Source organism: Mobula birostris, chromosome 3, assembly GCF_030028105.1.
Source record: "Mobula birostris isolate sMobBir1 chromosome 3, sMobBir1.hap1, whole genome shotgun sequence".
NCBI lineage: Eukaryota > Metazoa > Chordata > Chondrichthyes > Myliobatiformes > Myliobatidae > Mobula > Mobula birostris.
In genome coordinates this window covers 18,832,292-18,848,704 of record NC_092372.1, presented here as the reverse complement: position 1 = coordinate 18,848,704, position 16,413 = coordinate 18,832,292, and the positions used below count along the sequence as shown (strand labels likewise).

The 16,413-nt window shown below is 39.4% G+C and overlaps 1 protein-coding gene across 3 annotated transcripts in view; it reads right to left on the bottom strand.

The window, feature by feature from the left end:
* Positions 1–16,413, bottom strand: part of rai14 (retinoic acid induced 14) — a 251,941-nt gene that overhangs the window by 134,372 nt on the left and 101,156 nt on the right. The window contains exons 1-2 of one of the 3 annotated variants that reach the window (XM_072252290.1): positions 15,876–16,148; positions 6,266–6,396 (exon numbers count right to left, since the gene is read on the bottom strand). In XM_072252290.1, coding sequence (XP_072108391.1) covers positions 6,266–6,396; positions 15,876–15,917 — 173 coding nt within the window. In that variant the 5' untranslated portion in view covers positions 15,918–16,148. Of the gene's footprint in view, positions 1–6,265; positions 6,397–15,875; positions 16,149–16,413 lie in introns of those variants that run through there. The other 2 variants (XM_072252292.1, XM_072252291.1) reach the window with 2 other exon arrangements.

The following is a 16,413-nucleotide window of genomic DNA, read 5'->3' as shown; positions in this document are numbered from 1 at the left end:
GCTAGTAAGATGATCATTTTGCCTAAATTTTTGTATATATTTCAATCGGTTCCAATTTTTATCCCAAAATCTTTTTTTGATAACGTAGATTCAAAAATTTCCTCATATATTTGGCAGAATAAAAATCCTAGGTTAGGTAAAAGATATTTATAGAAATCCAAGAAGGAGGGGGGACTTGCCCTCCCAAATTTTAGATTCTATTATTGGGCAATTAATATTCGATATTTAAAATTTTGGCTACAAGATTTGGACGCATCTTTAAACCCTCATTGGGTAAATCTTGAATCTAATTCATTACAAGGGTTTTCCTTGGGTTCGGTTTTAGGAACTTTACTTCCTTTTACTTCTTTTAAATCATATAAACAAATGAATAACCCAATAGTTAAACATACTTTACGTATATGGTTTCAATTCCGAAGATTTTTTGGGTTTAATCAATTCATTCTAGCAAGTCCCATTATATCAAATTTTCTTTTTCAACCTTCCACGATGGATCAAGCTTACTTTGATTGGAAAACCAAAGGTATAATATCTTTTCGTGATTTATTCTTGGATAACTGTTTTATGTCTTTTGATCAACTCTCTAATAAATATAACTTACCCAGATCTCACTTTTTTAGATATTTACAGATTAGAAACTTTTTAATTACTGTCTCTCCTAATTTTCCACACCCATATCCAATGGACACTTTGGAAAAAATCTTAGACTTAAATCTTTCTCAGAAAGGTGTAATAGCAATTGTATATAATATAATTATGAATTTATGTCCTGATGCCTCTAATAAAATTAAAGCTGACTGGGAAAGAGAACTTGAGATTAATATACCGACTGAAAAATGGGAAAAAATTCTTCAGTTGGTGAATTCATCCACTGTATGTGCTAAGCATAGGTTGATACAGTTTAAAGTAGTTCACAGGGCTCATATGTCCAAAGATAAACTATCTCGTTATTACTCTTATATTAATCCAATATGTGACAGATGCCAGTCTGAGATTGCTTCTCTAACTCACATGTTTTGGTCATGTCCCTTGTTGGAGAAATATTGGAAAGATATTTTTGATATTATTTCAACGGTCCTAAATATAGACTTACAACCTCATCCAATTACTGCTATCTTTGGACTACCAATGATAGACTCAAATAATTTAACCTCTTCATCACGAAGGATGATTTCATTTCTTACTTTAATAGCTAGAAGGTCCATTTTGTTGAATTGGAAAGAGATCAACCCTCCTACAGTATTTCATTGGTTTTCACAAACTATGGTGTGTCTGAATCTGGAGAAAATTAGAAGTGCAGTTTATGACCCTTCTATTAAGTTTGAAAAAATTTGGAGGCCATTTATTCAGCATTTTCATTTGATGTAATTTGATCATTTCCAAACTTGTTTTATTTCTCTGTACTGTTGTTGGAGGGGAATGGAATCGTCGACGCTGAGGTTTTCTTCTTTTCCATTTTTAAGTTGTTAGTTTTGCCCAAGTCTTTTAGCTTAGTTTAGTTGTTTTTTTTCTTTTGGGATGGGTTTTTTTTTTTCTCTTTTTCTTTCTTTTTTCTTTTTTTGCTTTATATTATCCGTGATCAGTTCTACATCTATGGGAGTTTTGGTAATTTCCACTATTTGGTTTTGCAATTACTCTTTTTTTAAATGTAACAATACATCTCATATTATCTGTATTATTGCTTTGTTTTGTTTCTATATTTTGAATTAATAAAAGGATTGAAAAAGAAAAAAAAAAATTTATTCTTCAGCTGTTCAGTACCTTCCCAACTTAAAGATAAAGATGGTTTAAAAATTAACTTTGTCACATGCACGTCAAAACGTACAGTGAAATATGTCACTCACGTCTAATTAAATCTGTGAGGATTGTGCTGGGCAGCCAGCAAGTGTCGCCATGTTTCCGGCACAAACACAGCAAGCTCACAACTCACTAATTCTGACTGTCCATCTTTGGAATAAAACCATAGGACATAGGAGCAGGATTAGGCTATTTAGCCCATCACATCTGCTCTGTCATTCCACCATGCCTGAACCCAGATCCCAGATCCCACTCAACCCCACACACCTGCATTCTCATCATATCCTTTGATGCCCTGACCAATCAGGAAACTATCAATTTCCACCTTAAATATAACCATGGACTTGACCTCCACTGCAGTCTGTGGCAAAGCATTCCACAGATTCACTATTCGCTGGTTAAAAAAAATTCCTCCTTACCTCTGTTCTAAAAGGTCGCCCCTCAATTTTGAGGCTGTGCCCTCTGGTTCTGGATATGCCCACCATAGGAAACATCCTCTCCACATCCACCTTAATCAAGTCCTTTCAACATTTTTGGTATGTTTCAATGAGATCCCCACGTATTCTTCTAAATTCCCGTGAGTACAGGCCTAAAGCTGCCAAACGCTCCTCATATGTTAACCCTTTCATTCCTGGAATCATCCTCGTGAACCTCCTCCGGACTCTCTCTACTGACAGCACAATCCTTCTGAGATATGGGGCCCAAAGCTGTTGACAATACTCCAAGTGCAGCCTGGCTAGTGTCTTATAAAGCCTGTTTTTATATTCTATTCCCCTTGAAATAAATGCCAATACTGCCTTCTTTACCACAGACTCAACCTGTAAATTAACCTTCTGGGTGTCTTGCACAAGGACTCCTAGGTCCCTCTGCACCTCTGATGGTTGAATTTTCTCCCCATTTAGACAATAGTCTGCATTATTGTTCCTTTTACCAAAAAAAAATGCATTGTCATACACTTCCCAACACTGTATTCCACCTGCCACTTTTGTGGCCATTCTTCCAATTTGCCTGAGCCCTGCTGCAATGCTATTGCTCCCTCAGCACCACCTACCCCTCCAATGGGACAACACTGGAGCACCTGGAGAAAACCTATGCAGTCATGGGTCTCCATATCGACAGTGGTGGGAATCGAATCCCGATCTTCCAGCTAGTGTTGTAAAATCCTGTGCTACCATGTCACTAATCAAACAGATTAACAGCACAGCAGCATACGCTCAAAATCACAAAGTATAGTCATCAACAGGCCAGTAGAACCAAATTTCAGCTATTTTTCCTGTCCCTATATAAAAAGAGCGGTGAAGCAGAAGGACTCATTTGCACACCCGACCAATTTTATTCTGGTAAAGAACGGGAGTGCTATATTAATTAATTATGTAATTTCAGCATTGAATATTCTATATAATGAGGTTCCTTATTATAATTCTGCAGTCGGAGACCAAGCTAAACTATAACCTTAACAAAATATCTGATGTAGGAGTAAAGTTGTCATGATGTAGCCACACATTTGAAAGACCTGGATAGAATGGAGATGCAGAGGATGTTTCCAATAGTGGGAGGATCTGGCACCAGAGGACACAGCTTCAGAATAAAAAGATGTCCCTTTAAAATGGAGATGAGGAAGAATCTCTTTACCTGGAAGGTGGCAAATCTTTGGAACGAATTGTCACATACAGCTGTGGAGTCCAAGTCATTGGGTATAGTTAAAGTGGAGGTCAATAGGTATTTAATATTGCATTAAATCAGTGAACGTCCTCACCAACATCCAGTCTCCCCACCATCGAGGGACATCTTCAAAAAGCGATGTCTCAAGATGGTGGCATCCATTATTACAGATCCTCACCATCCAGGACATGCCCTCTTCTCATTACCATTAGGGAGGTGTTACAGAAGCTTCAACAATGATTTAGGAACAGCTTCTTTCCCTCTGCCATCAGATTTCTGAGTGGTCCTCACTAAATTGCCCCCTCTTTACATTATTTAATTTTTATATATTTTTATTATAACTTATAGTATTTTTATGCATCTGCTGCTGCAAACCAACAATTTTCTTAACACATGTCAGTGACAATAAACCTGATTCTGATCCCATTCACTCCAGCCATACGGAGAGGGGAGAAAAGCAAATGAAGTAACTTAAAAGAAATTAGTTAAAGATTCTGCCCTGAGGAACTTCTGCAGTGATACATCGATCCTGGAATGACTGAACTTTAATAAGCACAACTTTCTCTTTGGGTGGAGACTGACACAGCCAGTGAAAAGTTACTCTCAAGTCTCACTGATCTGAATGTTACAAGGTCTCCATCAATGCCAGTCTTTATGTCAATTCAGTCACTTTCACATCAGTTATAGAACTCATCTCTTAGATCTCCTCCTGGTATCTCTGTGTGCACATTGTTCAGCAGGAGGTCGTGGATGATGCTTACAGCAAAAGTTCTTCTACACACAACTACAATTCCATTATAGCATTATGTCTGGGATGTATACACTTAGTGGCCACCTTATTAGGTACACCCGCTTGTTAATGCAAATATCTAATCAGCCAATCACGTGGCAGCAACTCAATGGATACAGACATGGTCAACCAATCACCTGAACGGGGAAGAAATGTGATCTAAGTGACTTTAAGCATGGAATGATTGTTGGAGACAGACAGGGCGGTTTGAGCATCTCAAAAATTGCCGACCTCCTGGGATTTTCACACACAAGTCTCTAGGAGCTTATAAAGAATGGTGCAAAAAAAACAAAAAGGTGAGCAGCAGTTCTGTGGGTGAAAATGCCTTGCAAGTAAAGAGAGGTCAGTGGAGAATGGCCAGACTGGATCAACCTAACAGGAAGATGACGGTAACTCAAATAACCACATGTTACAACAGTGGTGTGCAGAAGAGCATCTCTGAACACACAGCACATCGAACCTTGAAGTGGACGGACTACAGCAGCAGAAGACCACACCAGGTACCTAATAAAGTGGCCACTGAGTGTAGGTCAACTGTAACACTCTGACCTGTGTTGTGTGTTTTTCCCAAGGTACAACTGGCTACATTTTCTCAAACTCTACTAAATGTTTGAAGGTGAGGTGTCAGTTTTCAATGACATGCGTAGCTTTAAATAAGTGATTGTGTTTCACTTCTTAAAATAACCTGTCACTACCTTTTAAATTCAACTCCATCCCAGTGATGGTGGGAATATCCATAAGATCAATTATAAGACCATAAGATATAGGAGCAGAATTGGGCCATTTGGCCCATCGAGTCAGTGCTGCCATTCAATCATGGTAGCCTTCTCAACCTCGTTCTTCTGCTTTCGCCCCGTAACCTTTGACACCCTTACTACTTTAGAGCCTATCAACCTCTGCTTTAAATATGTGCAAAGACCTGGCCTCCACAGCTGCCTGTTGCAATGAATTCCACAGATTCACTACACTCTGGCAAAAGAAATTCTTTCTCATGCCTGTTTTAGAGAGGTGTCGTCCTATTCTGAGGCTGTGCACTCTGGTCCTAGACTCCCCCACTGCAGGAAATATCTTCTTCACATCAACTCTATCTAGGCCTTTCATTATTTGGTAGGTTTCAATGAGATCCACCCCTCGTTCTTCTAAATTCCAGTGAGTACAGGTGCAGAACCATCAAATACTTCTCATACGTTAATCCCTTCATTCCAGGGATCAGTCTCGCGAACCTCGTCTGGACCCTCCTTAATGCCAGCCCTTCTTTTCTTAGATAAGGGGCACAATACTCATAAAACTGATTTGACATTTTTCTAAATTCTGGCTGTACAGTAAGGGTGACAAGGTGAAGCTTTTTATAAAAGTGAGTGAAGTAGTGCTCTATGCAGCTGGTTTCTTCGGAAAAGAGAGGATAGGAGCTCACTAGCTGCACGGGATAATATTTAACGGTTACCACAATAAATCACGTTTACTACAAAGGTAGTTTTAAATAAGATTTTTGCAATATATACAAAAATTGACACTACTATACTTCAAAATGCCATATTTCATTTTAATACAATTAGCAATGCAGATTAATTTATAATAAAGAATGTTAGGCATCAATGCCAATGAAACAGAATTTACAAGGGAATCAATAATTTCACAATATGACTGCAGCAATTTGCAACAATGAATGTGTCACTGTCAGATACTTACCCCCCCAAAGTCAGATAATGTGGATAATTTAGAATCTGAGACTAGGAATTATAGAAGCCACAAATTTATTATCTACATTAAACACTTAGCTCTAACCAAGATGCGTCATTATCAAAGCAGCAACTCTGGCCTTGTTTTCTACAACTAAAAGTTGCACTAAAATACAGCAGTAAAGACATACCAATTAAAAGGAAGTATTTAAAAATAGATAGGACAATTTAAAAAAGGAATTTTTACAAAGATTGATAACCAAAACAAAAATAATCCCTCCTCCCCCAAAAACAGACTTTTAAATGCGGGGGGGGGGGCAGTATTTGATTCACTCACGCAGATTTCCCCTCGCCATCCAGCTTGACGGGACTGGTCCCTTTTTTGCCCAAGAGAGCTGCCACTTTCTCGGTATCGCCATGTTCCACAGCTTGCAATAGTCGCTCATCATTTTTGTTCCACTCATGTGCCTGCAATGCAGAAAGAAAAGCTGAATGAGTGCGGAGATACAGGATTGTGTGTTCAGGCACTTAAAACAACTCAGACACAAGCAATACATTAATCAGAAACCTAATTTGAAGAATCGGATGCACATCCGTGACAGGCTTTAGATTTTCCCTCCCAGGTCCCAAATATTTGAAAAGGAAGCTGAATGAAAAGACCTTACAGTTGACACACATATCTAGACAAAAGAATTTCAGATCCTGCAAGGCATTCTCCATAAAAACATTTAGCTGCACTAGTGAGAGACCCATCACATTGCATATGCTGCACCGCGAATGCCACTGAAAACTGCTGACATCAGCTGCTTAAGATACTGACTGGCTCTCTGCCCAAGCAGATCCTGTGGGAATAGCATCATGAATTTCTATGCAAGGTGGTTGCGAAGACACAAAGGCTGATAAGAAAACTTTGTCTATAATTGCCAATGTATTTTCCTATCCTGATTAATGCAAATACTCTTCAGATTTCGTACTATGCATTTTGATTTATTTAACACCTACCCAACAAAACACCTGCTGTAATAAAATAACATGACAGGACTAGAGATTCTGCACCCAAGACTGCAATGCAAGCTTGTAATTTAATTGAGACTTCAAAGTGTCATCATAGTTTTAGTCAGATAATGCTTATATTAATTCAGAGATTCTGCAGATGCTGGAAAGCTTGAGCAACACCTACAAAATACTGGACAATTTAGCTGGTCACGTAGCAGCTACTGTATGGAGAGGGATAAATACTCAGCTTGGAGGAACAACACCTCACATTCCATCTTGGTAACCTCGAACCTGATGGCATAAATAGAGTTTTTTCCAACTTCTGGTAAGTTCTCCCCCATCCCCCTTCTCGCTTTTCGCAATGCCCACTGTGCTTCCGCTCTCACCCCTTCTCATCATCTCCCTCTGGTTCCACCTCCTCCTTTCACTTTCTTCCATGGTCCACTGTCCTTTCCTATCATTTTACCTTTTCCTCTTCGACCTATCCGCCCCCCCCCCCAAGCTTCTTTAACTCTCCTCTCTTACCCACCCGCCCACCATCCTACCTGGTCTCAACCATCACCTGCTAGCTTGTACTCCTTCCCCTCCCCTCCCACCCCAACTACTTATTCTGGCTTCTGCTGCCTTCCTTTCCAGTCCTAGTCAAGGGCCTCAACCCAAATCATCGACTGTTTATTCCCCTCTATTGAATCTGCCCAATGTATTGAGTTCCTCCAGCATTTTGTGTGTTGCCCATGTTAATTCATAGGCTGTTAAGCACATGATCAGTCTACATATAGCACCTTCCATCGACTACTAACAGGCTCATCCAAAATAAAACCTTATTCTTTATTTCTAACCAATGCTGAAAGACGAGAGGTTTTTCAGAGTATCTGTTTTCTATACAAGCACAATTTTCTCTCAATCCATTTAATTTTACTATTAACATAAGAGCATGCTAACATTACTAATAGTACCACAACTTCATAACTTCAAATTGTTTCAGATTTATCTATTGTGTGAAATGAGCCAAGTTCAAACAAAAAAAATGATTTCAAGTTATTTATTAGTTTCCAACAAACTGTCCCACCATAATTAGCCATCAACATTCTAAGCTATGATGACAATGAATGAGATGGGCCAAGGTAACTGTTGTCATCGTTCATTAATCCCTTAAATAAAAAAAGCACACTGCAAGGTCAGGATGGAAATCAACTCAGATCATATCATACAATATTCATTCACATGAATCAACGCTAAAAATTCTTTATGACCCAGCCTTCATAAGAGCCATGTCCTGTTAAGAATTGTTGAGAAACAGTTTGCAGTGGTGGGTTGCGGAAAGTACTTTTTAACATTAGCAGCATCAATTGTGAAGATCCTGAACAACAGTACAAAAGTTCATTCCCATAACCCTGTTAACTGAGCTTCTAAACTGATTCATATCATTGCGAAGACACAGAGAAAGGTTAAAAAAAGTTTATTATCTTAATCAGCTGGTTTCAGAAACACAAAATTCAACTAGGCATTGTACTGAATACAAATTCAAACAAACTGCAGCTGTTGGAAGTCTGAAATAAAATCAGAAAATTCTGGAAACAGCTGGCCAGGTTGCATCTGTGGGGAAAAAAAACACAGCTAACATTTCAAGTTAAGACTTTTTAATCACACATTGGAAGGAGACAAAAATAAGCTGATTAAGCTGCTGGGTGGGTGGAGTCAATAGGCATAGGAGCAGAATTAGGCCATTTAGCCCATCAAGTCTGCTCTGCCATTCCATCATGACTGATATATTATTTCTCTCAACACTATTTGCCTGCCTTCTCCCTTTACCTTTTGATGTCTTTACTAATCAAGGTCCTATCAACCTCCACTTTAAATATTCCCAATGGCTTGGCCTCCACAGCCATACACAGTTGTTCTGAAAAGATACCTATAGCCTGGACCTATCTGATAACTTGAAGCTACACCTTTGATCTGGTTAAAGCAAGTGGAGTTGAAGGGGAAATTGTTCAATCCAAGAAATTCAGATATGTGACCCAGTTTGCTGGTGGAGGGAAACTGGCTGGGCCTGTGCTCAAGAAGCAGAGCACAGAGCCCCAAGATCATCCCGATATGGAGTGAAGGTGTGAAGTACAAAGTAGATTTATTGTCAAAGTACATATATGTCACCATATACAACCTTGAGATATATTTTCTTGTGGGCATACTCAATAAACCTATAGAATAATAACCACAACAGAATCAATGAAAGACCGCCCAACTTGAGTGATCAACCAGAGTGCAGAATACAACGAACTGTGCAGATACAAAAATAAATAATAATAAATTAGCAATAAATATTGGGATAAGTAAAGGAAATGAACATCCATGATAAAGATGAGCCTGTCAGGACTAGAGAAGAAGAAACTTCAGGACCGTAGACTGAACAGAACTAAGAGTTGACAGAACATGCAACAATTGTCAAAGATAAAAAAAAAGCACAAGAAGCAAAGTTAGTGACAGGTAAGTACATTTTCAGAATAAATACATTTCTCTCCCTTATGTTTTGGAGCGAGAGATTTTTGTGAACAGGTTTTTTTTTAAAACAGGTCTTCCAATCTAATCCAAACTGAAAGCATGTGTGCTTCACCCATAATACCCAACTCTTTCAACATCTAACAGTTCATGAGCAATCTTGAGGATAAATATCAAAGGCTGTCAGAGTTCATAGAAATGTACCAGATAAGTATTCAGGCATAATTAATTAGTTTGAATGAGCACATTGCATAAAAAAAATCTGTAGCTATCCCCCCCCAAAAAAGGTTTTGAAATGAGACTAACAACTAGTTATTAAAAAAAAGAATGACATTATATGTGGCAGACTGTTGGTCGAAGTTCTGGAGACGTCCCTCCTTTTTCACTGCATCCACTTATATTTTTAGCCCATAGAACAAGCAGACGAAAACTTGGCTAAACTTTTCATCCATTAAAAAAAAGAAGCATTCAGCAATGTACCACTCCCTTGGTATTGTACTTGGAAAGTTAGCTTACAGTGTGTGTTAGGAGCTTAAATGTTTAACTATCTAACTTGGAGCAGTGTATGCTATTGACTAGCCAAGTTGGCACAGAGAAGAGGAAGGGATATTTTTTTTCCAAAGCGAAACGCTATTTATAGCATCTTAAGGGTATTAATACTATATTAGGATGTTTTCAGCATTACCATAAGACCATTAGACATAGGAGCAGAATTAGGCCATTTGGCCCACTGAGTCTGTTCCACCACTCCATCATGCTAATTTATTGTTATTCTCAACCCCCTTCTCCCCATAACCTTTGAAGCCCTCTCTAATAGTGAACTTATCAAACTTCATTTTAAATATACCCAATGACTTGGCCTCCAGCTGTCTGTGGCAATGAATTCCACAGATACACCAACGTTCAGTTAAAGAAATTACCTGCAGTTTAAGTGGTACATGGTCACTGAATGAAAACAATCAGCATGCTTTATTAGCTTTATATCTGCAACAATTTCCCTAGCCCATGAACACATATTGCAGATCTTTTAGTTAACAGGATTTTAAAATAGTAATTGAATAAGTAATGGTATTTACATATGGTCCTATATAAGCCATTCAACAGTTTATGAAAATTATCTATACTTTCACTACAAAGCAGGAGAATGGGGTTGAGGGGGATAATAATCAGCCATGATGGAATTGGCATAGTTGACTCAATGGGCTGAATGGCCTGATTCTGCACTGTCATATGGAGGTACAGCAGTTAATTTACAGGACTAGTAACCCAGATGCCTTAATTAACAACGAGAGATTATACTTATTTCCTACCATGTCACCTAAAGTTAAAGTCAATTAATGTGCTTAAATTTTAAAAAAGTTATGAAATAATTATATTTCTTAAAAAATCCCCTCTGATGTACTGATGAGTAGAAATCTGCCAACTTTATGATTTATCTTGTGTTTAGACTCTCGGCAGTGCGGAGGATCAGAGGATTCTTGGGGTCCGAGTCCATGGGACGCTCAAAGCTGCTGCACAGGTTAACTCTGTGGTAAGAAGGCATACAGTGCATTGGCCTTCATCAGTCGGGGGATTAAATTTAAGAGCCCAGAGGTAATGTTGCAGCTATATAGGACCCTGGTCAGACCCCACTTGGAGTACTGTGCTCAGTTCTAGTGGCCTGACTACAGGAAGGATGTGGAAACCATAGAAAGGGTGCAGAGGAGATTTACAAGGATGTTGCCTGGATTGGGGAGGATGCCTTATGAGAATAGGTTGAGTGAACTTGGTTTTTCCTCCTTGGAGCGACGGAAGATGAGAGGTGACCTGATAGAGGTGTATAAGATGATGAGAGGCATTGATTGTGTGGATAGTCAGAGGCTTTCTTCCCAGGGTTGAAATGGCTAACGCGAGAGGGCACAGTTTTAAGGTGCTTGGAAGTAGGCACAGAAGAGATGTCAGGGCTACGTTGTTTTTTTTTTTTTTTTTTTTTTAACACAGAGAGTGGTGGGTGCGTGGAATGGACTGCCGGCAGCGGTGGTGGAGGCAGATACGATAGAATCTTTTAAGAGACTCCTGAATAGATGCATGGAGATTAGAAAACTAGAGGACTATGGGTAACCCTAGGTAATTTCTATAGTAAGGACATGTTTGGCATAGCTTTGTGTGCCGAAGGGCTATGTTTCCATGTTTCTTATGGTTGGTCCAGACCACCAACCATAAACACAAGAGATTCTGAAGATGCTAGAAATCCACAGCAATACAGACAAGAAGCTGGAGGAACTCAGCAGGTCAGGTAGCATCTTGAAAAGGAGCAAACATCGACGTTTCAGGCCGAGACCCTTGTGTCTTGGCTGGTAACATCAATTGATTATTCCTTTCTATAGATGCTACCTGACCTGCTGAGTTCCACCAGCAATTTGCATGCATTACCCCAGGCCACCAATGTGGATGAATTGTAATTTCCTATTATAAAAAGTCCTGGCAAGCCATTCGATTTAAGAGCTGTTAGAGAAAAAGCAACTAATGCTACCCTTGGTAGCAACACAGTTTCTGAATATGTGATAAAAAAAATTAGTTTGAAATATAATGTCTTTCACATCTGCAGTGTACACAAACTACAGCCTGCAGATTACTTCTGGTCTGTAAGTTCACTAAACCAGCACAGTCTCAAAGACTAAAATGTTTTAATTATATAACAGTATGCATTGAAGAAGTTGACTGAAAACTAAGTGTTAAAATAAGATATAATAAACAATCACAGTGAGAATGTAGAAGACTGCCTCTTCCTTTAGAAAAGGAGTTTCCAGCCCTTTATGCCATGGACCCAAACCATCAACCAAGGGGTCCGTTGATCCCACGTTGGGAACCCCTGCTCTAAAACTAGGAAGACATTGATGACAAAATCTACCATTGTATCAGTATGGCCTTCGGTCAAAAAGGGAAAATAATTTTGAAGATCAAGACTTCAGACCTGGCCTGAGCCCTTCTTCCAAGACGTAGACCAGCTGCAGCATGCATTCTAAAGCACTGGCAAAAAAAATAGTAACAGTCCTCCAAATTCACTGGGGGAAAAAAGTATCAGTATGTTCACTTGACATCATCTTCAGTATCAAGGACAAAGTTGCTTTTGTTTGGTTATGCTGGATTAGCCAACATCTTGACAACCTTTGAAGATGACTTTTAACCTACTCTAAGATTAGTCCAATGCTTCATCGGCCAATGGGCCTGCAACATGCTGTTCTATGTTCATTGCCACTGACTTGTAAAACTTCTGTACAATGATTACTCAAACTGGAGAAAAAGCATTTGGGATTATATTAAGGTCATGCACATAGAAGCTTCACAAACCCACCCATCAACCCCACCCCTCTAGGACTCTGTTTCTCGTGAAATTCTACTACATTTTAAAAACAAGTAAGCTTTCTTTTCACTGAGATTGGGTGAGACTATAACTAGAGGTCATGAGTTAAGTGTGAAAAATGATATGCTTAAGGGGAACGCAAGGGGGATCTCCTTCATTCAGAGGGTAGTACAAGTGTGAAGCGAGTTGCCTGCAGAAGTGGGTTCAACTGTGATACTTGAGAGGAGTTTGGATAAGTACATGGATGGGAGGGGTATGGAGGACAATGGGACCAAGCAGAACAAAAGGTCGGCACGAACTAGATGGGCCAAAGGGCCTGCTTCTGTGTAGTGCTCTATGACTCTTTTTCTCTGTAAATCCATGCAAGAACATAAATCTTGAGGTAGTGTATGGTGATATACATCTACTGAGATAATAAATTTACTTTGAACTTCGAACAATTTTGAAGCAACGTCAAAGGGTATGTGGACCTGAAAAGGTCTATTGGTGCTCCCAGCACTGCCATTCTAGCAAAAACTCATTGTCTGGTCTCCTGTTCATCAAGATAAGATGTTTGAGTGTCAAGGAGCACAAAATGATTGTTACTCTGGATCCCATGCAGCAAAAAAAGCATAAAGAACACCAAAAACAATAAGTATAAATATATAATTAATCATGTAAAACACAATGTACAAGTAATCGTTATACACATAGACTGATTGTATGTACATAAAGTGGCACTAGGTGACGTGCAGGTAGTGGTGGTGTCTGGGTTAGTGGGTGGAGATGTTGATAGGTGGGAAGCTTGGAGGTGCGTAACCTCTTCCCCGACGGGAGTGGGACTAGCAGTCCATAAGAAGGGTGGTGGGATCCTTCATGATATTGGTGGCCTTTTTCTGGCACCTTTCTCTATATACGTCCTCGATGGTGGGTAGGCAGGTGCCAGTGAAGCGTTGGACAGTTTTAATTACAGTTAAATTAAATAAGTTGTGCAAAAATAGAAATTAAAAAAAAGTAGTGAGGTAGTGAGGTTCAATGTCCATTCAGAAATCCCAATCATACCTTTGCTCAATGCGGCCAAAAAGTTCAATTCAAGAGGTTCAAAGGAACATCTAACCAAGCCCGATGCATTTTGGAAACAAGTCCTGTGGACTGAAGTTAAAATATAACATTTTGGCCGCAATGAGCAAAGGTATGTCTGGAGAAAAAAGGGTGCAGAATTTCATGAAAAGAACCCCTCTCTAACTGTTAAGCATGGGGGTGGATCAATCATGCTTTGGGCTTCTGTTGCAGCCAGTGGCACGGGGAACATTTACTGGTAGAGGGAAGAATGAATTCGATTAAATACCAGCAAATTCTGGAAGCAAACATCACACCATCTCTAAGAAAGCCGAAGATGAAAAGAAGTTGGCTTCTACAACAGGATAATACACCTAAACACACCTCAAAATCCACAATGGACTACCTCAGAGGTGCAAACTGAAGGTTTTGCCATGGCCCTCACGGTCCCCTAACCTAAACTTTATTGAGCATCTGTGGATAGACCTCAAAAGAGCAGTGCATGCAAGACGGCCCAAGAATCTCACAGAACTAGAAGCCTTTTGCAAGGAAGAATGGGCGAAAATCCCCCAAACAAGAATTGAAAGACTTAGCTGGCCACAGAAAGCATTTACAAGCTGTGATACTTGCCAAAGGGGGTGTTACTAAGCACTGCCATGCAGGGTACCCAAACTTTTGCTTCGGGCCCTTTTCCTTTTTTATTATTTTGAAACTGTAAAAGATAGAAATAGATAAATTTTCTTGCTTAAAATATTAAAGAAATGTGTCATCTTTAACCTTATGCCTTTTGGAAATCAGTTCATCTTTTACTCGCTTAGCTATTCACTGTAACAGAAATTTTGACCGGGGTGCCCAATCTTTTGCATGCCACTGTATCTAGAAAGGACTAGTATGACAAGCCATTTATTTTCACTTTACCATAAAAAAGCAAACATCTCTGAATTCCATTCCTATTTTCATATACTCTGTCCAAATCTCACACTTGCAATCTGGATAACATGAAAAAATTTTAATGCGACTGCTGCTTTAGTCCAACAATTTACTGTTACAATGCAAATTTATGAACTGTAGGAAAAGTAACTAGACAATCTAAAAGCCAGCAACTTCAGAGGGATTGTCTCAACCAAAGCAAAATTTCAGGTGCTCTTAAAAAAAAACACCATCAAGGGCACCTTAAGTCTTTCACTTTCCTTTCAGGATAATAGCCTTATTTTAATCCTAAAATCAATCCAGATCCTGTCACGGAGAGAATGAAGAGCATAAAGTTCCTTGGTGTGCACATAACAGACAATCTAACCTAGACCCACGACACCACCACACTATTCAAGAGGCACAGCAGCATCTACACTTTCTGAGCAGATTGAGGCATGCAGAGCTACCTGCCCCCACTCTGGCACCTTTCTCAGCAAGGCACCATCGAGTGGCCAGTATGGTACAGAAGCTGCAAGGCATCGGACCACAAGACAGTAAAAAAAAAGTCAAGAGGATCATCGGGGTCTCCCTCCCCCTCCCTTTGTGACATTTACTGGAAGTGCTGAAGACAAAGGGCCCAAAGCATTATTGGGAACTTCTACCACCCATCACACAATCTCTTTTACCCACTACCATCAAGAGGAGGTATAGAAGCATCAGGAATAGGACTGCCAGACTGGGTAACAGCTTCTTCCCTCGTGCCGTGAAACTAATGAATACCCTACCATCATCGAGGTCTCATCACTGGGAGAGCGAGCTGTTTACTCTTTAGCTGTGCTGTGCTTTACTACATGCAATTTCACTTATGACTTGCTAACTTATAGTATAATATTTTGATTTATGTACTGTGTGTAATATATGTTGTGTGGGTGCACCGTGCTCCAGAGGCACGTTGTTTCATTTGGTTGTATACATGTATAGTGAGGTGACAACAAAATTGAATTTGAGATCTTTTAACTCTATACTGTATTTACAAAGCACAACCACAGGGAATCCATGTACTTATAGTCTACTCAGTAATGCAATTCGTAACCAGAGGAAACTTAAAAAGAACTACAACTAGACTTTAAAAAAGGACAAAAATATTAATTGGGTTACTTACACCTGCAGACAGAAACGAACACAGAAATATACGTTTCATCATGTTGCTGAGGTTGTTCACTTATGTCCTGCTCTTTACTTCTGGTAGATCTGCTAGAGTGTATGTTGCTTTAACATTTCCACAGAAACAAGTTCTCTTGGTACGGATAAATCAAAGCAATGCATTGAGAAGATAAACACTAGACCTTATTCAACAGAACTCTGCCATCGTTCAGAGGCTACTGTCATTCAGCTTCGCACCATAAAGAATTTCTATTGTAAGATGATACAAGAGGATATCTGGAACGAGCCATTTGTGTGTTACTGAGATACCAAATTGTAATGACATACTATTCATGTTAAGCATACAAGGAGGAGGATGACACCATGTTGGCACAGTTAGAAAAGAATGAGACAGCTCTGCTTCAAAACGTTAATGATAGAAGCTGGAATTGGGCAATTATATCTTGACTGTCTTAATAAGGCATACTTCATTTGTTGACTTTGGGAAGCTTTTAATAGACAAGGAATGGTTGGTATCAGGTGACGTTTTTATTAGT